Source organism: Scomber japonicus, chromosome 17, assembly GCF_027409825.1.
Source record: "Scomber japonicus isolate fScoJap1 chromosome 17, fScoJap1.pri, whole genome shotgun sequence".
Taxonomy (NCBI): domain Eukaryota; kingdom Metazoa; phylum Chordata; class Actinopteri; order Scombriformes; family Scombridae; genus Scomber; species Scomber japonicus.
In genome coordinates, this window is record NC_070594.1 from 27,067,351 (window position 1) to 27,091,068 (window position 23,718).

General features: G+C 43.6%; 1 protein-coding gene across 1 annotated transcript in view; it reads left to right on the forward strand.

Annotated features, from left to right (window-relative positions):
• Nucleotides 1–23,328, forward strand: part of mdn1 (midasin AAA ATPase 1) — a 50,171-nt gene extending 26,843 nt beyond the window's left edge. Inside the window, exons 47-92 of the mRNA XM_053336508.1 lie at nucleotides 124–364; nucleotides 467–590; nucleotides 857–1,018; nucleotides 1,115–1,329; nucleotides 1,408–1,795; nucleotides 2,120–2,232; nucleotides 2,444–3,113; nucleotides 3,244–3,405; nucleotides 3,957–4,236; nucleotides 4,374–4,612; nucleotides 4,967–5,062; nucleotides 5,236–5,330; nucleotides 6,133–6,257; nucleotides 6,407–6,559; nucleotides 7,380–7,489; nucleotides 7,584–7,657; nucleotides 7,769–7,952; nucleotides 8,089–8,233; nucleotides 9,281–9,427; nucleotides 9,532–9,658; nucleotides 9,831–9,936; nucleotides 10,100–10,215; nucleotides 10,631–11,038; nucleotides 11,152–11,378; nucleotides 11,474–11,611; nucleotides 12,191–12,381; nucleotides 12,556–12,717; nucleotides 13,203–13,340; nucleotides 13,494–13,629; nucleotides 13,720–13,898; nucleotides 14,733–14,864; nucleotides 15,000–15,141; nucleotides 15,520–15,839; nucleotides 15,920–16,078; nucleotides 16,611–16,712; nucleotides 16,812–17,010; nucleotides 17,101–17,277; nucleotides 17,361–17,518; nucleotides 17,766–17,855; nucleotides 18,200–18,315; nucleotides 19,365–19,539; nucleotides 20,551–20,624; nucleotides 20,710–20,824; nucleotides 21,207–21,273; nucleotides 21,942–22,084; nucleotides 22,173–23,328. Of these exons, the coding sequence (XP_053192483.1) occupies nucleotides 124–364; nucleotides 467–590; nucleotides 857–1,018; nucleotides 1,115–1,329; nucleotides 1,408–1,795; nucleotides 2,120–2,232; nucleotides 2,444–3,113; nucleotides 3,244–3,405; nucleotides 3,957–4,236; nucleotides 4,374–4,612; nucleotides 4,967–5,062; nucleotides 5,236–5,330; nucleotides 6,133–6,257; nucleotides 6,407–6,559; nucleotides 7,380–7,489; nucleotides 7,584–7,657; nucleotides 7,769–7,952; nucleotides 8,089–8,233; nucleotides 9,281–9,427; nucleotides 9,532–9,658; nucleotides 9,831–9,936; nucleotides 10,100–10,215; nucleotides 10,631–11,038; nucleotides 11,152–11,378; nucleotides 11,474–11,611; nucleotides 12,191–12,381; nucleotides 12,556–12,717; nucleotides 13,203–13,340; nucleotides 13,494–13,629; nucleotides 13,720–13,898; nucleotides 14,733–14,864; nucleotides 15,000–15,141; nucleotides 15,520–15,839; nucleotides 15,920–16,078; nucleotides 16,611–16,712; nucleotides 16,812–17,010; nucleotides 17,101–17,277; nucleotides 17,361–17,518; nucleotides 17,766–17,855; nucleotides 18,200–18,315; nucleotides 19,365–19,539; nucleotides 20,551–20,624; nucleotides 20,710–20,824; nucleotides 21,207–21,273; nucleotides 21,942–22,084; nucleotides 22,173–22,358 (8,006 nt within the window). The 3' untranslated portion in view covers nucleotides 22,359–23,328. The remainder of the gene's footprint in view (nucleotides 1–123; nucleotides 365–466; nucleotides 591–856; nucleotides 1,019–1,114; nucleotides 1,330–1,407; nucleotides 1,796–2,119; nucleotides 2,233–2,443; nucleotides 3,114–3,243; nucleotides 3,406–3,956; nucleotides 4,237–4,373; nucleotides 4,613–4,966; nucleotides 5,063–5,235; nucleotides 5,331–6,132; nucleotides 6,258–6,406; nucleotides 6,560–7,379; nucleotides 7,490–7,583; nucleotides 7,658–7,768; nucleotides 7,953–8,088; nucleotides 8,234–9,280; nucleotides 9,428–9,531; nucleotides 9,659–9,830; nucleotides 9,937–10,099; nucleotides 10,216–10,630; nucleotides 11,039–11,151; nucleotides 11,379–11,473; nucleotides 11,612–12,190; nucleotides 12,382–12,555; nucleotides 12,718–13,202; nucleotides 13,341–13,493; nucleotides 13,630–13,719; nucleotides 13,899–14,732; nucleotides 14,865–14,999; nucleotides 15,142–15,519; nucleotides 15,840–15,919; nucleotides 16,079–16,610; nucleotides 16,713–16,811; nucleotides 17,011–17,100; nucleotides 17,278–17,360; nucleotides 17,519–17,765; nucleotides 17,856–18,199; nucleotides 18,316–19,364; nucleotides 19,540–20,550; nucleotides 20,625–20,709; nucleotides 20,825–21,206; nucleotides 21,274–21,941; nucleotides 22,085–22,172) is intronic.
• The last annotated feature ends 390 nt before the right edge of the window (nucleotides 23,329–23,718 follow it).

Sequence of the window (23,718 nt, forward strand, 5' to 3'; positions counted from 1 at the left end):
AACTGATAGCTTAGCTATATGCTACTTTGCTACTCCAGACACTAAAAAGCTAAATTACTCATGTTCATGTGAGGGACCAATGTGTGAATTATCACTAAAAGCTGTAATATATTTTCTTATCAGGAGTGATGGAGAGGTTGGTGGCGAGCGTGGAGCAACAGCAGCGCCAGATGACCTCCAGCGGTCTCTTGGAGGTCTGCACCATGTCTGAAGGAGATGAGGCAGGAGATGGAGTCCACCTGTCCAGAGAGGAGCTGCAGCGGCTCAGCCGCAGGGCTCAGCTCTGGCCCCTGATGGAACAACTGGCCATACTCAACCAACTGAGGCTCAGCACAGACCTGCTGCAGCTGGCTCTCTCTCCTGGGTAAAAGCTCTCTCCTTAACCAGACGAAGCAAAAACATTGATGGAGGCTGATCTTGAACTAGTTGCTCGACTGTTTGGTGAACTCTTCCTGTTGTTTTGCAGCGACCAGGAAGCAGAGGACAGCTTACGGCGGGAACTCTCCAGACATCTTCGCTACTGCCTCCAGTCCTCACCAATGAACGTCAGTCAGCTCCAGCCACTCTGGTTCCTGCTCAGCAGTGACAGGGTTAGTAGCAAAGGATAAGGAGTGCAGTATTTGATAATATGCAATCTGCCTGTGCTATGCTGAACACTTGCTGATTCCAGGTTCTTTTCTCTGCTTATATGAACGTAAACTGAACATCTTTGGGTTTGAGAGACTGTGATGGATGTCTGCATGCTTTTATACATTTAGTTGGAGCCACATGTTATTTGCACTAACAAGCAGTTGAATAGGTGTACCCTCATTGAGTAGCCACTGAGTTCATGATGATAATTGTATCTGTCCTCCAGCCGGCAGAGGAGCTGCAGTTTGTGTGGTGTGAGCTGCTGTCTGAGGCTCTGGCTGCTCTGTGGACCAGTAGTGTGACGTCAGACCCTGACCGCTGGCTGAAATGGGACCCAGTGAATCCTGAGACCAAGTTGACTCCAAAGCTGCACCACGGAGCAGATATGGTATCAGCCACTACTACTAATATTTACTGATTATAAAACACAACAGATTCGTGCTGATTTAATGAAATCACTGAGCAACTTTCATGTTGTTTATAGGGACCAGCCCTGCTGAGTAAAGCGGTGTGGTCGCATTGCATGCTGGGAGTGCTGAGCAGCAGTGAGACTGGAGGTCGATGGGAACCGTCAGGGACCGCCCTCCTCACCCTCTCTCATGTCACCCTGGGGGAGTGGAAGGAGAGGATCCAGCAGCTGCAGGATGTGTCTGCAGTGTTGTGGGACAACATGTCCATCCCTGCGCTGGCTGAGTTCAGGTACGTTAAAATATTAAAAATGTTCTTCACAATGACTTCCTTCTTTTTGGTTTTGTTAATCACATCTTGTCTCCACAGAGGCACAGACTTCAGACTGCAGGGGGCGGTCCTGCGCAGGCAGCTGCAGAGCATGGCTGACCTGCTGCCTCCCAGCCTGCAGGAAGGCTACATGGAGAGCTGCGAGAGCCTGGTGGAGGACCCCGACCCACTCATAGCAGCCCAGGAGATCCAGACGGTCTTCCGAGATTTCTTACCTCCCAATATTCTCCCCGACGGTCTGGTGGAGGCCTGCGTCACCTGCCTGCAGCAATACGTCCAAAGCAAAGTCCAAGGCAGCAACTCACTGGCTCGATCTGGAGTCTTCTGGGTCAACATGGGCCTGCTGCTGATCAAAGTGTGGACACCACAGACCATCTTTGACCCAGCTGTGAAGAGGGCCTACAAACTCAACTACGCTCAGCAGGAGGTCAGCAACTGTCTATATTTGGTGCTTTTCATACTATTACATGAATGAAATCCCAATGATCCAAGTGACCCCTGACTTTTCCTTTAATGCTACCATGACGCTGACATTAGTGTACATGTATTTTTCAAACCTGGCAGAATTTAGCGAGTTGTACATTGGTGAAATATGGCAAATAAGAGGTTACCTGCTACAATATCCTCCTTCAGTCCTATCCTGCCTTCAGAAAATGTGAACTCAGATATCAAATCTTTTTAGAATTTTAAGTTATACATGTAATACTTTCACTGATGTTTGAATTGCAATGTTTGTCTCTTGTTCTTGCAGCTGGCTCTGCTGCAGGAGGAGTGGAGAGGACGCAGCCTGTCGTCTCAGCTGATGACTGGAGCAGAGCTGGAGGAGAGCAGCATCACTGATAGTTTCCAGCATCCTCGAATCAGGTCAGAATTAAATACAAGTTGCTGTAGTGGGATAGTGTGGGAGGCTTTAATCATAAGCCGAAAAGCTGAATATCCACATGGGGAAGCTATCATTTTTACTATGAAGAGGAGGAATGATTACAGTCACACAAAACTCTTTCAGTGTACAAATGACACACAAGTTATGATTTAAGAAAAAATTCAAACTTCTCCTTTTAATCTCTGGTTGTAGGTACCTGTGGATCCGCATGCAGCAGGTGAAGGAGCAGATAGCTGAGCTCTCCAGGAAGCAGGCCTGTCGTCCCCATGAACCTCAGTATGGCAGACTCTTCCAGGACCTCCAGCACTACCTGTGCAGCATCGGCCAGGCATCAGCAGTGGAAGACCTGCTGTCCCACCTACTGAAGGCCGTGCAAGGCTCCTCCCCCAAATCCAGGTCAGCGGTGCAGGGTCTGCTGAAGGAGGAGGCTGTGTGGCAGAACTCCCAGCAGCGCTTCTGCCAGAGGCTGCTGGAAGACTACCCCCTGTACCCAGACGTGGTTGGACCGTTGCGGACGGGCATCCTCCAGCTGCGGCATGGCATGAGGCTGGTGGCCTCCCAGGTGGCCGCCTCACTCACGCCTGTACCAGGTCTTCCCAAGCTGGTGTCTTGCCTGCTCGCCTTCCCCTCCCTGTCCCCCAGCCTGCCATCACACCTGGCCCGGGCAGACTTCCTCTGCTCCAGGACTTGTATGGACATTCTGCGCAGCCTCATGAAGCTGCTGCCACAGCAGGACCCCGATCATGTGGTTCCCCAGTCCTCCACACTGCTTCTCAACTCTCTGCTGTATGTGCAGTGTCACACCATGTCCACAGGAGAGTTCAGCAACGAGGCTCAGAGCCTCTTCAGACACATCTGTCAGGTCAGAGTCTCTGATTTCTGAATTAAACATCCTTTTATCTTGCCGATTTATCGCTGAGGCATGATTTTTCTTAACTTTTCAAATTGCACACTTGTTGTCACTATGTTGACTGTATCATGATGCTCTTCAGGCTCTGGTGAACGAGTGGGACGAGCAGGAGAGAAAGCGGAGGGAGCAAGAGCAGATGGAGGCCAGTCTGTACCGCAACCGCAGCCGACTGCACGGCTCAGGACTGACTGAGGACGAGCAGGAGGAGAGAGATTTCAGACGCCAGTTCCCTCAGTTTGATAAGGTATTGTTGATGTTGTTTTTGTAATGAGTCCATCTGCCTCGTCTGTGCCAAAGATTTGGTGAAACTGCAACAGATTGGCCTGGTTGCAGTGCCATAATTAAAATCAAAAAGTGTTGTTTTTCAGACACGAACTGTTTGATTTTGATAAAAGATGGATGGGAAATGCATTGTCAGTTTTATACATTTGATGCTGAGAGACATTGTGACCTTGAACTGAGTATTCGCCAACAAATTGAAACACATTCTTAAAGGTTTTCAAGACTCCTAGTGTCTCCTACAGGCTGTTTATTACAAACCACATTACCTCATAAACATAAAAATATGTTTCTCTTCTTGTTCCTACAGTTATATGCTTGAGCTTTACTGTACATAATAATGTATGTTTTCATATTTAGTTTGGTAGTTGTTTAGATTTGATTCAGAGTAAGATTTCTTGTCCATCTTGAGGATGTGCCTTCAGTAGGGCAAAAAATCTGCTGTCCAGACAAAAAGCATTGAAAGGTTTGTTTAGATGCTCGTCAGCTCACTGTATGTGTCCACACTTCATCCAGGACTTTGCAGACATCACGTCTCAGCCGAGTCTGGAGGGTCCAGCAGACAAAGGGCTGGAGGAGGAGGAAGCTCAGGAGGAGTCCAATGAGAGTGGCTTCCTGTCACCTGCTGCCATGAACACGCTGGTACAGATTCATCAGAGCCTGTGTCTAGGATATGCCCAATCACTGTGGTACCAGAGCACAGCACCAGCCAATCACAGCAAAGAGCACATCAACACCCTGGTCTCCTCCTACCAGATCGCTGCCCCCATGATGTCACGCTTCTATCATCTGATTGGTTAGTGTTCTTGCTTGCCTTCACTCATCTATGAAGACCTAATATGTTATAGTAGGAACGCAGAAAAGTACTCCTTTGAATGTATCACTGATGTAAAATGAAACATGGATTCTTACTTCCTGTGTTTCCCCTTTCAGATGTAGAAATGGACCAGCAGCTTACAGGCAGTGAACTGCTGCTCTCTGCCCTCCTCCAGAACACAGTTCAAGGTTCAGGAGGTCCTGATGGCCTGGCCGTCACCTCAGAAGGAGCTTATGACTTCTACCAGCAGCCTAACATGAGCGAGGCCCGTCTCTGTCTTCCTGTCCTAGAGCAGCTGAGCGTGGCCGTGAAGCAGAGACTAGACGACTGGCCAGAGCACCCAGCTCTCATACAGGTCAGTGACACTTTTACATCAAGGCCCAGAGTGAGGGAGCAAGAAAGGAGGGCTTAAAAACTCTAACTTTTTATACATTTGAGTTGAGTTCAGTGAATGGATGGATTTGTTTGCAGTTTAGTATAAATATACAAGACAGACAAGACAGGCCCACTAATTGAAAAGCTGTATTAATATCCTCATCAGCCAAACTGCCTATATTTTGGCATCTTTAATGGCAAAAATAATTTGCTTACCTCCAATGTGTTCGAGATTACTGGTGACAAACTCAAAATGTACCTAACATAAGAGTGTCCATATAGGAAAGTGTGCAATTCTCCTGCTCTAAATACATGTGTGTGTGCTGTGTTCCAGCTGACAGTAGTGGTGGAGAGGATCATGGCTTTCACTCTGGCCAGCCCACTTGCCAAGTTCCTCAACGGTCTGGAAATACTACTCAGTAAAGCACAGGTGAGATCTGTTAGCAAAATGTTTAATGCTTTCTGTGTCATGCATGTTTACAGGAGTGTATTTCAGAAAATAAATTGGGAGCATTTTTTATAGGTGACACCACTAATCAGATAAAAAATACCTAAAATTTAAAGATGTGCCATCACCTCTTTCCTCTGCTGTTCTTGTGTCAGGACTGGGAGAATAATGCCAGCCGCTCAGTGTCTCTGCGGAAGGAACTGGAACCAGTCACCCAGCTCATTATCCAGTGGCGCAAACTGGAGCTCAAGTAAGACACAGTGGGCCTGGAACCCTGTCAGTAACATACATAGCGTGCCTTTTTACATACTTATTGTAAAGTTATCATTCTTAACATTTTGATTGTTATGGCCTACATTTCTTGAGTAACAGCTATTCTGTGTATTTACATTCTGTAATTAGCATTGTGTGTAGTAGATGGTATTGTTGATGTTGCTGATGGAGTTTCCCATGCAGGATGTAAGAATTTTACGAATTGCCTGCACATGCACAAGTGATTCACAGGACACAATATATGCATGTTCTTTAAAGTAACTGTTCATAATTTCATCTCACTGATAATAACCTTCATTTTTATGTGCAGTTTTATGTTACTGCAAATATTTTTGGTGTTTTTCATTAAAAATTAGCTAAATGAAATAATAAATAAAAAACATAAGGTTAAATCATCAGATATCAGCTCTGACCTCAGTGACAAATGTATTACATTGAAACAGATCACAGAGGCTCAGTTCAGCAGAACTGACTACATTTAGAATGGAACTACTGTCTTGTTAATAGTTAAGATGTGCACAATTTGAGTTATCTCAAGGTTTGTAAAGGTCATGTCTTCTACCTGAGATAAGCTCAATTAGGATCAATAAGAGAATCATGGAAAGCAGCTGTGCAGAAATATGCTGACATTAGCTTTACAACAAAAGACCAAAGCACACACTAAACTAAACATTGTGCTCGTGTGTGCTTTCTGATTTTGAAATCAAAGCCATGTATATGTATAATGCACATGCAGAAATGCTCTGATTGTGTGCCGTTATCTCACTCTTGTGTGGTAGCTGTTGGTCAAGCAGTCTGGACAACGCATTGAAGCGACACACTGAGAAGTCCACCAAACACTGGTTCTCTATCTACCAGCTGATAGAGAGATATCTCCAGGAACAGACGATGGATGCTAACACAGGTACACACACTGACTCTGAGTTCACTTTGACATTGATGAAATGTTTTTTTTTCACTTGACTAAAGTGGGAGTTTAAAAATATAGCACTTAAAATGAACTCACCATTCCAAACTCTGAGACTGCTAAAACGTTTGTTGTCCTTGTTACAGATGAGGAGGTGGAGCGGCTCTCCCTGTCCTCGGTGTCTTCCACCCTCCAGGCCTTCATTGAGGGCTCCACCCTGGGCGAGTTCCACACCCGCCTTGCCATGCTGCTCAGCTTCCACTGCCACCTCCTGCTGGTCTCTAACCAGTCTGGACAAGGTAAGCCATCACCAGCGTCTCCTATAGAAGGCTCTCATATCGCATATATACCATGAGAGAGTTCTTCCTGCTCTCCATTCATTACATGACAAAAATCCCAAAATCCCCATTATCCTTTTTATCCTCATTAAACCAATCTTTAATTTATATATCACCAACATTACAAGTAACCAGTAAAAAGATGCATCATTGAGGATCAGTGATGAAACTCAAAATATTGTTGTGATTTGATGATTAATTAGAAAGTTGGATTTGTTAAAATAGACATTTCTGTTAATTAAAATATGTGTGTTTAATGTGTCTTCTAGAGTGAAAATGTAAAAAAAACAATAACTGCAGACTAAAGAAAGGCTGCAGTGGTCTTACTTGGTGATATTAGTGTTAATTATAGTTTATTATGTGAGGAAAGCTTAAACTTCAGTTTTAAATATAGGACATTGTATATAAAGACTTCCACCAATTGACAAATCACTGCGTCATTTCATCATCAACTGTGCAGTTGCAGATGGATGGACTTCAATTTGTCATCTAATTAAATCTTGACAGGTCAAGTGGATATTGGCGAGTTCATTGATCCCATGACCAGACAGGGTCAGCTCCAGTGTCCACATGTCATGCATTAAACTGTTTCAGACATCACTGATTGGATTTCGACTAAACGCAACAGCACGATGAAATGACTGTGTCATTACTGAAGTCTGTCGTTTCAGAATAGATTTGACCTGCAACCTATAGCTGCAGGTCAAGGTCCAGCTCGTGTTGCTTTGTGACTGCAACATGGATGCAGGACTCACGTGTTAACCGTTGTTTTATTGTACAGAATCACTGTCCAGTCTTCTGTGGAACCTGCACAAATACTACAGTCAGTTCTCAGACTGCATCCACACCAAAATCAGCCAACTCAGACAGCCCATCGAGAAGGAGCTCAAGGTATATTTTTAGTGCTGTTTTTAATAGCAGAAAAGCACTTTGAAACTTTGTGACATTCATAAGTTTCACTGTAATGTGACTCTTTTGCCCACAGGACTTTGTCAAGATCTCAAAGTGGAACGATGTCAGTTTCTGGTCCATCAAACAGTCTGTGGACAAGACACATAGGTAAGATATCACCATGAATGTGCAGCCTTATGTCGTACATTTACCCTTCAACACTCAAGAGCTCCCCTACAGGATGGATGACTCTTATCTGCTTATATTTTTTCCTCTCAGGACTCTCTTCAAGTTTGTCAGGAAGTTTCAGGAGGCACTGAGTGGTCCGAGTGTTCCTGCTCTGGTGGAACAGGGAAGCAGTGCCAGCCTGGACAGTGTGGACACCAACCCAGAGGAAACACCCATCCATCGGGTTCACCGTGCACTGAAGAGCACCCTGCCTGGAAAGGGCAGAGATCTGCAGGTACAAGTCTCAAATTGTCATTTGTTATCTCAAATGTGTCATCTGTTTTCCTTTTTTCACCATGTTTAATCAGTTATTATCATGTGCTTTATCATAATGAATAGTAAGTAGTACTAAGCTAATCTGGCTATTTCAGAATGAGGACCCAGAGGAAGGAGTTGAGGCTGCATCTCTTCAGGGACGTCTGCCTGTTCTGACCAGGAAGATGAAGAAAATGTGTGTCCAGCTGCTGAAGAAAAACCCAGTGCCTGAGCTGGCTGAAGACCTGGACTGCTTCACTGGTAAGAAAGCCTCTTACACACAATAAATATCAGTGTGACTAGATATTTACTGAGCACATTCATCCTGCTGAAGACATAAACACTTTTTTATTTGAATGACCTCATGTCCTTTTGCACCAGCCTTATGATAATTGTTGCCCCTGACATTACTGGTCAGTCTGTCCACCATTGTAAAAGACAAAAAAAGTCCACACACTGTAGCTCCAATAGCAGATGTAGTTTAATGGGGGTATCAAGAATGACTGCTATTCTTCAGACTATAACAAAATTTATAGTTACCATCCTAAATAAATCAAGGTTCACGTCATATGGCAGTCACTTGATATGTGTCAATACCATTCCATATTTACAGGTGTACATGTAAGTGTACCACCACAGTCTGTCTACCACTACGGTCCACACTGAAATATCATTACAACTGTCTACTGCAAGAGGCTTAGTAGTGCTGGGTTATGGGAGGTGTTTCTGATATTTGTCCATATATAAATTAAGATAAATGTTAGAAACAATTCTCAGTATAACCCAGTGCTGTTCAATAGCACCACAAACTACAGCTTCCAGAATGGCCATAAAAAGCATAATAATAATACCTCTCTAAAACGAACTACATGATTATTTCAGGGCTGTTATATTACACTGCTATTTACTTGAGATTGTCAATAACAAATTTCACCTTTAGGCTTCTTATTTTAAGCACACCAATTTGATATGGGTTAAATAAGTCACCTAATGACAGATACTAAGACCTTGTTGAGGGGCAGAGGACTAATATTAGTAAATATTAGTTTAGAGGCTAATTTTACATTTTATACATAAGGTTCTGTTAAACTACAATTAAATCCACGATATCAGTTAGGTAGTCTGAGAGGGCTTATAGACATACAAACCATACAGATCATTCATTTTAATTAGCATCATCTTTTCAGTTTTAGTACTGCTGATTGAACACATACTGCTGCTGTTCACTGTACTGTACCACACTGTACTGCTGTGAAACTAGAAGCCACATATGTGCTAAGCAGTGTAAACTAAATGATCTCTTTTCAGGCGAGGTCATCAGCAACCTGCAGGACCTGCAGAGCCTCAACGTCGACATGTCAGCAGATAAAGAGAAGCAGAAATCTGAGGTCAAACACATCCTGCAGCAGAAGCAGAGAGCTTTGTCCGACCTGTTCAAGATGCTCACAGAAATAGGTGATTTCCTCGCTCTGATTCACAGATGTCTTGTGGTATTTTTGTCACAGAGACACAAAAAACGGTCAACAAACCTGCCTCATTGTTTCTGTTGTCCCATAAAGGTCTGTCGTACCGTAAAGGCCTGACATGGAACAGGATAGCTGAGCCAGAGAAGCTTCTCTGTATGCAGCCGCTGGAGATGAACACAGCTCTGTCTGCTGTCAGGAACCAGGAGCAAGCTGAGAAGATGTAAAGAACCTGTCCATCGATATTGCATTTATCTAGTATTTTTTTTTTTTACATCCATAACCTGACCAGTTGGTTAGTGTAAGCTAGTGTTAGTGTTAATTTTACTAAAAAGCTTGGTAAGTCCTAAGTACATGGTTGACAAACCTTTTTCTTTGCATTCTGGATGTTGTAGGTTGTTTACAGAGTTGTTGACAGCATGGGATGGTTGTCAGAAGTACTTCTACCGTTCATGGGCCAGAAGAACAGCCATGCAGACCGCTCTCCAAAGTGCTGCCAAGGTGAGAAAAGAAATATGGATTATGTGGTGGAAGATCATAATTCCTCCTACTCTGACAGTTTGCTATCTGAAAGTTAGAATGAATGAAGACTAAAGATTATGATTGAGTGTTTCGGCCCTGTAGTCTGAAGTGTTTGTGTGTGTATGTGTGTGTTTGTTTGTAGGAGCTGGGTCTGGGGAACATAGAGCGCTGCAGAGGTTTCTCCTCTCACCTGTTCAAGCTGCTCCTCAGACAGAGGCACCGACTGGCCAAGCTCACCGAGCAGTGGGTCCATCTCAGGTCAGTCTGCTGCCACATGACCATGGAATGTTATAACAGTCAAACAGTCAATGAGATATCAGAGGAGGAAGATGATACTGGAGGAGACCTGCAGAAAGACCCTCAGTCAACTACTGACATATAGAAGCTACTGTGCTGAAAAAATCATGAAATCAGTGTCATATTTCAACTTCAAATGCATTCAGATTAAAATATTATGCTTTCTGGTCAAATGAGGGTGTTGAAAGTCTTGACCACTTATGAATTTCTCTTAAATAACTTGTGTGCCATTAAAGAACAAATCTGTTCAAAGAGGTTTTTTCCCCTTTTTGTAATAATTTGTTGGTATTTTATATGTTTATTTGACAGTAGTAGTAACAGCATCTTCTGTCTTTCCTTGTGTCCTCACCACACACACACACACACACACACACAGGAGGCTAACAAGCAGCGTCCAAGACGTCAAGACCCACCTTCAAAGCCAGAGCGACGATGCAGGTTGCACGCTGCCGCCTCAGGCCTCTCTCCAGGATTGGGTGAGCAGAGGGCAGTCTCTGTCCGCTCAGTGCAGCACCCTCCTGCAGCAGCTGTCCTGGATGCTGCAGTGCTGCCCCGAAGACCCCCAGCAGGAGGAGGAGACAAGCGGCTGCAGGCAGCACACCCTGAGGTGCCCGTCTCCACTGGCGGCCCAGCGGCAGCCTTCTGGCTGTCTGATGAGGAAGGGAGATGGTGCCTGGTGCCAGCTGAACCAGCGTGTGACTGCAATGTTGAAGCAGACCCAGAACCTGAAGACAGAGCTGGACAATGTAGCACAGCAGACATCAGAAAGAGTGCTGCACACATGGTAACACACAGCAGTTTATCTGGTCTTAAAACTCATACTAAGAAAAGACAAAACTAGTCATTTTATCAACATGTTATTATTATTATTATTAACATTATTATTATTTTCCACAGGAACTATTTTGTTACATGCTGTTCAGCCTTCGACCAGCTGGCGGCTGTGGCGGCTCAGATGCCCAGCATAGAGCAACTCTTCACCCCAGCCGAGTGTGTCAGCAGCTCAGACAGCCAGCCAGCCATCACACAGAGCCTGCAGTATGTCAGAGGACAGGTGGAGGCTGACATCACAGAGTTCACCACCTGGAAGACCCAGCTGCTCTCTCTGGGACACCAACACTCAGGTGAGTGCACTGAGCAGTCACATTAATACAATCATTCCTTCAACTATAACTGACAGTTATACACTCAGACTAACTAATGCTGCTGTTACTTCCAGATGAGCAGCCTGCCTTCTGTTCTGAGTTCTCTGCTGAGCTGGAGACTCACATCAACACAGTGCTGTGTGCTGTCCAGACGCTTGTGAAGAGAAGCGAGAGAGAGCAGCAGCGAGAGCAGAGTGGAGACGTTAAGAAAGGTGAGAATGTCATGATGCAGTGGAGGGCAGCCATCTGTGTCATGAAGCATGTTTGATTCAGTGTAACCTGTTTTCACTGAGCCTCACACTGATGATCCTGCATTAATGACACTGACACTTATCAGCTGGCTCAGTTAACTCTTAACTGTTTATCAGTCCAGCCATGAATGTGTTTATGTGCTTTAGGCAGAGTTGTTCATTACAAGTAATATAATCAGAAGTACAAAAATATGAGATGAAATGAAACAGATACACACAGAGAATGTCTATAGTTGCACAAAACTGTATTAACTATGGTGTTATATACATATATACATTTATATTTCTGTCACAATAAAAGACACTGTAGTAACAACTTAAAATCCAAAAAGTCTGATAAAAATATAATGATATATTATAAATATAAAAAAAATACTGATGTGATTTCAGTATGTGAAGTGCAAAGAAGTGCATAAAATTAATGGATGATACACCTTTTTTATCAATTCAGTACTAGAATGTTCTGTTTTATGGATTTTTGTCCATTGAGGGCAATTAAATGTCAGTGGCTCTCTACATTGTTGTTACTTTCTGTTTCAGAGAGTGGTGAAGAGGAGGATGAAGAGCCAGCGGAGGACCTGCTGAAGCCCGGTCACCTTACTCGTCTGCTGGAGGAGGAGCTGACGGCTGAGGTGGAGGCTCTGTGTGTAGGAGAAGTGAGCGGCGGCCTGGAGAAGCTGCTGAGCCGCCTGAGGACACACAGAGACTCCTGTCAGCCACCACAGCTGCAGGTAAACACAACAGCTGCAAGTATTTACTGTCCAGCTGATACGCTTCTACAAGATGTACATGTGTGAGCCCCAACACTTTTTTTCAGTTTGTGGGCAGTTGAATATTTCAGAATTCGAGCTGTTCATGAGTTAAATTGTTTTTATATTCTCGTGTGTGTGTGTGTGTGTGTTCAGGAGGTGAACATGGCGTGCAGGATGCTTGTGCGTCTGGAGCCTCTGTTGGGGATTTTCTCTGAGCTGGTGCGTTACTACCTGGCTGTGTCACTGGGAGTCCACAGGAGCACTGGAAAACTTCTGTCTGTACTGGCAAGCATCTTCACTGAGCTCGCTCAGAAGGTACACAAACAACAAGTCTGACTCAGCCTCACTTTCATAGATATTTATTAGAGATCTGGGCATATTTAAAAGCATCAGTATTGATTTAAAATAAAGCTGGTTGGCAAAATATACAGATTCACTTAGCCCCAATTCTAACTCTTACTTTCCTAACTCATTGAACATTGACAAAGTATTGTTATATTTCCAATAACTCCATCAAAGTGATATATCTTCTGTCTAGCTGATCACATCAACTCAGATTCAGGAGCCTCATTCTCCAAATTTCATTCATATTAGATCAGTCATTTAAATTGATCAGTTTGATAGTTTTGAGCTAGAAAGTTCAATATTTGGAGCTCATAAAAAATGTGCCAAAGTCAGAATGCTACAGCTGATATTTCACTGTGACGGATATATAGTAAGTCAATATGAAAAAAACCTGATTGGGACAGTATTAGTAAGTATAACTGAGTGTGTCCTTACTGTTGTGTTCTTCTCGTCAGGGTTTCTGCCTGCCTCAGGAGCTGATGGCCGGTGGAGACGGTGAAGGAGCCACAGAGTTCCATGACTATGAGGGTGGTGGTATCGGAGAGGGCGAGGGCAATAAAGATGTCAGCGACAAGATCGAGAATGAAGATCAGGTGATGAAATACTTATGGTTTGATTACTAACCTGAGCCTGCACGTTTGTTCTTTACCATGGAGACGGCAGGAAATACAGAAATCTAAACATAAGTTGCAGATGAACTTGTTTTTGACTGATGATACAAACTTATCCCTGTTATCATGTTGTAGGTAGAGGACACCTTCCAGGAGGGCCAGGAGAAAGAAGAACAGCAGGATAAAGGGAACATCAAGGAAGAAGACAACGCTATCGAGATGTCAGAGGACTTTGATGGCCAGATGCATGATGGGGATGAGAAGGAAGGAGGTAGGTTGATCAGAGATGTGGAGGTATCCTGTAGGCCTGTACACTGAAATAATGTCACTTTTACTAAGAACATCTGTCTGTCATTTGCAGGTGAAGATGAGGATTCTGACAAAGAGGAAGAGGAGGAGCTGGACAAAAAGATGGGCGACCTTGGTGAAGGACAGACAGACACTCTGGATGAGAGGATGTGGGGGGATGATGATGATGATGATGATGATGAGGCGGAAGGAAGTGATAAGGAGGAAGAGTCTGGCCAGGGCATGGACCAGGTACAGTTAAAATAGACAAATAAAGTCCAGTTAAAGCTGTTATTACATCCTAAGTACAGTGTATTATCTAACCACACTCTGCTTAAATCATACTGAACATATGATCAGCTCACTCAGAATGTATCATAATCGCTTTGGCAACCATCATTTAGCACCATTATCAGGTCAGAATTTTAATACCTGCAAAACTAATACCTATTCTCACCAGGCTCAAGTGTAGTTTGTGTTTAGTGCAGATTAGCATATACTAACTAACATACTAAACTAAATAGTGTTAGTTTAGTATTACAGGATAAGGCTGGTGGATTTTTCTCCTCTACAAATCTCAGGAAAAGACAAAAATCAACGTGTTAGGTCATCTCTTAATAAATTCTGACTTTCAAACTAACTCATTGATTCCCAGTGAAGATATAAATCCTTTAAGAATGACTAATTTTATTTTTTTTATCTGATCTTTCATTTAACAGGTAGTCTGATTGAGATATGGATCTCTTTTTTCTAGAGAATAGTCACATACTATTTAAGCATAGACAGATACACAAATAATTCACAGGCACATGTAATACATACTGTCTTCACATTAAGAAAATCAATGATAAGTGGGGTTGCAATTACATAAGCACAGCATTTTAGTGAAATTAGAGATTGTAAAACATGCTCAGTAATTTGATAAAACAGCTGGTCACTGTAAATGTTCATCTCTCTGCACATGGGATTTGATTATATTATGAAAAATGTGAAATATCACCAGACTAATGTTTATTATTTAGATCAAAGCACTGCTTCCATCTTGTTTTCACTGTATCTTAACTTGTGACACTGTTGTTTGTTTAGGGTGAATCTGAGTTGGTTGCTAAAGACGACAACCTGGATGCTGCAGACCCCAACAAAGACAAGAAAAACCAGGACAAAGATGAACAGATAGATGCAGAGGAGAAAGAGAAAATCAACGAACAGGGTGATGAGGTAATTAGGAGAGAAGAAGTTATTAGCTATCTTCATTGTCATTTCCTTCTTTTCAGTTCTTTTCACTTTTGTTTAAACATCACTTTTGACAGATGACTTCTTTGTTGTGTCTGACCTGTGCTCTCTGTCTCTCAGAGGGAGTTTGATGAGAATGAAGTGGACCCTTACCACGGTCAGCAGGACAAGAGGCCTGAGCCTGAGGCCATGGATCTGCCTGAAGATCTCAACCTGGACAAGGATGAAGAGGGTGGAGATGATGGAGAGGGCGAGGGTGATGGTGAGACCTGCTGATTAGTACACATGGGCAAAGCCTGCTTCTGGAATATACCGCATTAAGTGCATATGGCCGCAGTTATTCACAATTTACAGATGTTACAGATGTTCATTTCTTTTTTCATTTGATATAGATTTGACAGGAATACAGGAACAGATTTGAAGGATTAACAGATAAAAAAGAGAAAAAACCGCTAGATAAAAAACAGAGTAGCTGCTTTTTACAGCAGTTACATACGTAAAGTTTAATACTAATGTTTAATGATGCCTCTTGGTTTCTGTTTAACGGTAGCTGTTTCCAAACCCAGTTTTTGTTTTGACATCTAAATCTGGATATAATTTCATCTCAGTGGAGTCTTATGTTGCATTTTTGATTCTTCAGAGGAGAATCCATTCGACATCGATGAGAAGACCACGGCCCTGGATGAGAAGGAGGATGGACAGAAAGATGAAGAGGAGGGGGAGGGAGCAGAGGAGATGGAGGAGGAACCATCTGACCAAGCAGCAGAGGAGAACGGTCAGGAGCCCAAGACTGAGGAGGAGCAGGAGGAGGGAGGAGGAGAGAAAGCAGAGGGAGATGAGGAGTCTGCTGAGAAAAATGAAGTAGAGGAGGAGGAGGAGGAGGAGAAGGAGGAGAGAGGAGATCAGGCAGGAAAAGATGAAGATCTGACTGTACCAAATGACAAAGGAGAAAAACCAAAGGTGTGTATATAAACCAGCTGCAGGATCTATACACAGTTCTTTTGTGTGTTTGACTCTCGTCACTTCTCTCACTCTCGCAGGATGAGGAGGATGAAGGTGCGGATGAAGATGAGGAGCAGCCAGAGTCAGCTGAGAGGAAGGAGCACAACGCAGACGGTCAGACTGGAGAGCAGAATGTTCAGAGTGATACAGCTGTGGAGCTGGCAGGAGAGGCTTCAGAAAGAGACCAAGCTAAAGAGGTGTGCTTCACTTTCACTCACTTCAGCTTCCTCAAGTCTGGTAGACCAGATGAGACAAATCACAGGACTCAGGAAGCTTATAGGACATTATTCAAGATCTGCTACAAGTTACAACATGATTATCAGGCATGGGTGTGAGCCTTATTTATCAAGTGTTTCTCAAAGTAGAAAATCACTCCTAACTAAGAGTGATTGTGGTGCATTTTGGTCCAGCAGAGAATCACACCTGTCTCTGCCATTATTTAATAGAGTTGGAGAGGTGCTCTAATCCGTTGCAGGAGATGACAGAGTAAAAAATAAAGAATAATATTTGTGACTAACCTTGCTCAGGATGCAGAGAACCAATGTCCTCACCATGTTTACTTTACTACAACAGTAAATAAACAATTACAGCATCATTAATTAAACTTTGATCACACTTATGCACATCATGAACATAATGTGCATCTCCATCAAGTAGGGTAATAAGAGGTAGTTAGTCTGCTTCACAATCAAAATCAATCTAAATATTTCTTTTTTCTCTGTTTGTTAGGAGCATGGGAGTGGAGCAGCTGATGCCAGCCAATCAGAGGGTCACCAGTCAAAGCTGACAGCAAGAATGGCTTCACAGAGACAGACTCAGAGCAAGACTCAGGTACGGTATGCCTCCAAAACATTTACATCCTCATTTCATTTATCTCTGCTTTGAATGAGTCTCATCTCACTTTTGTTGTCTTTAAATCTCCTGCTGCAGAGCTTTAAGAGGAAGCCTGGTCAGGCAGACAACGAGCGCTCTACGGGCGACTACAACGAGCGCATCAACAAGCGTCTGCGGACGGTGGAGAGCTCTAAAGATGGCACTGAGGACAGCACACAGAGTGACGCCAAGCAGGAGTCAGACCTGTACGAGCACATCAAACAGGGAGAGACGTCCTACGACACTCAGACTTACGGTGAGCAGCAAACACACCACAGACAGGAATGTTAACTGTTCAGTGATCGGTTTGAAGGGATGTGACGTGTGTTGGTTTCGCTGCTTCCAGATGTTGCCAGTGCAGACCAGCAGAAAGCAGCAGGGCCTCAGCAAAACCAGGATGAAGATCAGAATGATGATGATGATGTTGCCATGGAAACAGAGGATCAAGAAGAAGACCTCCAGGCAGCTGAGGTCAAGGAGCTGAAGCCTGAACAACTGGACTCTACCAAGAACTCTCAGAGAGGTGTCAACAGATCGTCTCATCCTGCAGATTTGTTCCTAAATAACTGGAATGTTTTTGCTAAATGAATCCATCTTCCCGTACAGGTGTAGACAGTGGAGAGATGGAGGTGCAGATGCAGGGAGAGGAGGAGGAAGAGGACAGGCTGAAGGAGCACCAGCATATCAGAGATGAAGAGCGAGCAGAGAGGAGCACAGAATCTACAATTCACACAGTTCCTGAGCTGCTGTTGGACACCATGCAGGTACACACTGGAACTAATATACAATACATACAGTCATTATTATTATTAGTAGTAGTACTGTAGTTATTTTCTTGTCATTTCGACAGTTTTTAGTTGAACAGCCTGTTGTTCTCTCACTGTTGCAACATAAGAGAAGATCTACTGTAACTTGTACTGACCTTAAGGCCGTGTGCGTGTGCGTGTGTGTGTGCGCGTGTGTGTGTGTGTGTGTGTGTGTGTGTGTGTGTCGGTATGTGTGTGAATACAGAAAACAGAGAGAGACCCAGAGGAGATCAGGAGGGAGATGGAGCTGCAGTTGGAAGCCTGGCACAAACTGCCTCCAGGAGCTCAGGAGGAGGTGAGTTTTGCTCTAAAATGATTCTTCCTCCATATGCACGCCATGACATTTACTCCATTATCAATAAAATATTAGAAACAAGCAATTAAGTTTCAAATTTAAAAATGTAAAAGCTGTATTAAAATCTAGTGTCTCACCATAATCGTATTTAGAAGTAACTTCACTTCATATTCATAGACATCACAGCTCCTTCTGATTCTTTATAAACTTGTTTGTAAAATGTTCCTGTTTTAGACACTAAACATGCCTTCTGACCTGATCTTTACATAATCTTCCATGAAATATCATTCATTAGTCATATCCAGATGTGCAGTATGTGACCTTGTGTGTGATGTGTGTTCCAGGAGAGTGCAGCAGCCTCCATGTGGCACCAGTACCAGACTCTGACCTCAGCTCTGTCCCAGCAGCTGTGTGAGCAGCTCCGCCTCATCCTGGAGCCCACGCAGGCTGCCAAACTCAAGTCAGTGCCACTACACTCCATCCACCACACCATCACTCCATCCACCACAACATGACTACATCCACCACACCATCACTCCATCCACCACAACATGACTACATCCACCACACCATCACTCCATCCACCACACCATCACTCCATCCATCACACCACACTCCATCCATCACACCACACTCAACCATCACACCACACTCCATCCATCACACCATCACTCCATCCACCACACCATCACTCCATCCACCACAACATGACTACATCCACCACACCATCACTCCATCCACCACAACATGACTACATCCACCACACCATCACTCCATCCACCACACCATCACTCCGTCCACCACACCATCACTCCGTCCACCACACCATCACTCCATCCACCACACCATCACTCTATCCACCACACCATGACTACATCCACCACATCATCACTCCATCCATCACACCACACTCCATCCATCACACCACACTCAACCATCACACCACACTCCATCCATCACACCATCACTCCATCCACCACACCATCACTCCATCCACCACAACATGACTACATCCACCACACCATCACTCCATCCACCACACCATCACTCCGTCCACCACACCATCACTCCGTCCACCACACCATCACTCCATCCACCACACCATCACTCTATCCACCACACCATGACTACATCCACCACACCATCACTCCATCCATCACACCACACTCCATCCATCACACCACACTCAACCATCACACCACACTCCATCCATCACACCATCACTCCATCCACCACACCATCACTCCATCCACCACACCATGACTACATCCACCACACCACACTCCATCCATCACACCACACTCCATCCATCACACCATGACAGCTGCTGTGTAAAGATCCAAGTTGTGATCCATGCTTTAACTCTCTGTTGTAATGATTCTATGAGTTACTGTTGCTCCTGTTGTCTTGAGTTTGTCCTCTGTGATGAAACCTGTTCTAATGTTATATATCTAATGTGGTTGACTGTAGCAGCAGTGTGTCATGTTTGATGCTGTTTCTCCTCCACAGAGGTGATTACCGCACAGGGAAACGTCTCAACATGAGGAAGGTTATACCTTACATCGCCAGCCAGTTCCGCAAAGATAAGATCTGGCTGAGGAGGACCAAGCCCAGCAAGAGAGAGTACCAGATCTGCCTGGCTGTGGACGACTCCTCCAGCATGGTGGACAACCACTCCAAACAGGTGAGAGTCTACCTGCAGAGATACTACTGCACACTGAAGATAAAATGAATGTCATCTAAATACTAGTTGAGCTTTAAACTCAGTATCCACTCAGCTATTATTAAGTGATGAATGACTACATCTTTAGTGTAATCTGAGTTTAGACTGGGAGACAGAAGGCCTCCATTATAAACTAGAGCTATAGAGATTACCAGGCAGGAAGGGTTTATTTTAGCAGCTGCTGATTGGATTTTGATCATTCTTCAGTAAGCCAGTCTCTGTGAGCAGTATAATACATTACATACATATAGAAATGTCATGTGAAATAACAGTGCCACCAACACTAGTAGATAATAGTGTGTGTGTGGGAGAATCATGACCAGATTAAACCACCACAGGTCCCCAGGACTCCAGAACTCCATTAACCTCCCACCTACTGTGCAGTGTGTATACTAGAGACAAACAGAGCACATCTGGCCGTAATTGAATGGATCAGTATCGACTAGAATAAATCCAGATACTGCTGATCCTCATCCTGCACAAAGCTGCTCTCAATACTTAGGAGTACACCAGAGAAAATGACAGTGTGTGAATGAGAAATCATTTTGACACACAGGTTTGAGTTAGTCTGATTTCTGAGTCAGCTTAAAAGTGAATCTAGTTTTGAAGCTACACGTTGACATTGACTTTGCTACTAAAAACACTGTAACGTTGAAAAATAGAAGATGAAGATTTGTCGGCTGAAGCTTCATATTGGCTTCAGATCAATTCTTAAATACAATTGAAAGAGGATTGTGTCATTTTAACCAGAGTTAGAAGAAAAGGTACATGTCTGACTTGTATCCAGTACAATATTTGTTTTACTGGTTTTATGAATGGAGGTTATAAGCTATTATCTCACATATGGTCGTGTGTGTGTGTGTGTGTGTGTGTGTGTGTGTGTGTGTGTGTGTGTGTGTGTGTGTGTGTGTGTGTGTGTGTGTGTGTGTGTGTGTGTGTGTGTGTGTGTGTGTGTGTGTGTGTGTGTTGCAGCTGGCGTTTGAATCTCTATCAGTGATCATCAACGCTCTCACTCTGCTGGAGGCGGGCCAGGTGTCTGTGTGCAGGTACAAATATTCATTTTAGCGTTTTGAACATATAAGCACAGTGTTGACACTCACACGCTAACATTTAACATCTTGTGCTCTCTAGTTTTGGTGAGGAGGTGCAGCTGCTCCACCCCTTCCAGCAGCAGTTCAACGATGAATCTGGAGCTCGGATACTGCGACTCTGTCAGTTCCAGCAGAAGAAGACCAGAATAGCACAGGTATGAATCATGAACTACACTGTTCATGTAGAAGGCATTCTTCTGTCTGAATGAAGTTTAATTCATTTTGTAAGAAATCATCTTTTATTTCTTGACTTCCTTGACTAAGCCTTCTAGGAGTTCTAAATCTATTTATTTTTAATGCAAAAAAAAGGTGAATGGAAATATTACAAGCACAATGTTTAGATGGCGTAGCAGTAGGTTGACACTTATAATCAGTATTGAGACTAAACTCACCGTCACATTATGAACATTATAAAGTACTTCACATGAGACACACACAGATTATTTATTTTATTATTCATTCCAATAAGATGTATTTACCTTGAAGCTTGTGTTTGGTCCTGAACACTGACCCTGTCCTCACACCTCTTCTCTGCAGTTCTTGGAGACCTCAACCAAAATGTTTCTAGCAGCACGACAGCAGATTCCAGGATCTACAAATTCAGGTAATGACGGGAAATACGTGTTGGATCATTTTGATGACACACTGTTGTTGGAAAAGATATCATGTGTCATGATGAAAAATGTGAGATGTGGTATCATTTAGTATAAAACAACCCTATGCTGTGTAGTGTCCTGACAGAGTTACAGGAAGCAGGATGAAGCCTTTTTAATACTTTAAATTATGACTTTAAAGACACGAATAGGAACCATATTAGAGTTCTTTTAATTGATGAGATCTGTTTGGTTGGTGAAGGTTAGTGTGGCTGCTTTAGAAATGATTGTTGTGTGCTGCTTTAACTGTGTGCCAGTAAGTAAATGGAGACAGAGTCCCGATTGTATCTGATGTCCAACAAACAAGCCCTCAGTGTGTCAGGATCAGAGTCGGGGTCCTCTGAGGTAAAAACAAGTGATAGTGAAAACCTGTGATGGAGCTAATGTTAACTTTTCATGAAGCTGGGACACAGGCAGAGTTCTAAAGCTGCTCAGTCAGCAGCAGGCCTGTAAACACTGACTCATAGTGAGACTGTAGACTACAGCACTGTTTTAACAATAGTTTCTGAACATATTTGAGATGTGAGACTCCAGCTTCACCACCTCCACTGGTTTAACTTGATATAGAAGACCTACTTTATCTGAGTGTTACTACATAACTCTCCACATGTCTCCACAGAGACGGCCCAGCTGCTGGTCATCGTGTCTGATGGCAGGGGTCTGTTCCTGGAGGGGAAGGAGCGGGTGATGGCAGCGGTGCGGGCGGCACGCAGCGCCAACGTCTTCGTCATCTTCGTGGTACTTGACAACCCCAACTCACGGGTAAGAGATGTGTAGATTTGACATTGTATGGTTCTCTAAATCTAAATGAAAGTGTAAGTATAAGTAAACCGTGGTGCTGTGCTTGCAGGACTCCATCCTGGACATCAAGGTACCCATATTCAAAGGGCCGGGAGAGCTGCCGGAGATCCGCTCCTACATGGAGGAGTTCCCCTTCCCCTTCTACGTCATCCTGCGAGATGTCAACGCCCTGCCAGAGACGCTAAGCGACGCTCTCAGGCAGTGGTTCGAACTTGTCACGGCAGCCGACCAGTAGACCAATGAGAAGCCATCTTTTTATTTTATTCTTTCAGGAGGGGGAGAAGTGGGCAGCAACCAACTGCACAACGCCACTCTGCTGCTAGCCTCTCAGAAGGACTCAACAAGAAAAGACGGTTTTGCCGCTGTACATGTGCCTTTATTTTCTTATTTTGACTGTCATTTTAGTAGACTGTAGAGTTTGATAGCAACCTTTGCTGTTTTGTGTTTGTTATCAGGGGAATATAGTTTCTTTTGTAATGTAACCAGGATTGCTTTAACTTGCACGTCTGAGATGATATGATAGAAACAATAATGTGATTCCCTTGTGTGTGAACCGCCTCAGTGAAGTCAGTAAATACCTCTTTCCCTGTGTATACCCCTGATTCACATTGGTGTGGATGTTTTAGTCAGTGTTACCATCATTTATCTTCATTGTGAACACAAGCCGATGATGTACAGAGCTGTGGGATTGTGTTTGGTGTAAAAGAACTTCCTAACAGTAGCAGCATGTCGGGACGGTCGGGACTGACACCCGGAGGAACTCAATAATGTGCCTTGGAGAGGAGAACAGTTTCTCACTTCACACCTGATACAGCTGTTGGGGTGATGGGTCAAGAGGCGCCGTCACAGCTCCGTCAGACATTTCGGCTCTCACGCACTTTGAAGCACAGAGGCTGCAGACTCCAGTTTTGATAAATGCTCCAGTAATAACCCATTTTAGTGGTTTTAAAAGACGCGTATCTGCAGTGTTCATCTTCCATCCATACTTGTGAATTCCGCTAAACGAGAGCTGGGTGCTCATCACTGTCTTTTTAGGAGTAGGTGTCGAAACGTGCATTGAAGTGTTTATTATCACCTCTGTGTTTTGTAACGTGGACTTACATATACACAAACATATCGGTCATATTTAAAAAGGTTGTTTCTTAATGCATCCATGTGTCAAACTCTGACACCTATGATCCTGACAATAAACCGTTTCCAAGGTTGCTCTGTGTGTTTGTGCTGTTCACTGACACTTTGACTCATCACTGCAGGAAAATCCCTCAATTTTTGACAGTAATAATCTATAATCATATATTATATTCCATCATATATAATAATATATCAGTCAGAGGGACCAAACTACTACTTTTACTGTAATACTGCATACTCATACTACTTATGTACTTTTACTGTAATACTTTAACTACATTATTCATAATACTTTAACTTGTAACGGAGTATTTGAACATATTAACATTTAACTGTGTTGGTATTTTTACTCCAGTGAAGGATCTGAGTACTTCCATCACATGTGGCCTTTAAAACCAGCTCAGGTATCTGCTGTTTGTTATACAGGCTCTTCTTGCAGTTGTCCTCCTCTCCACCAGAGGGCG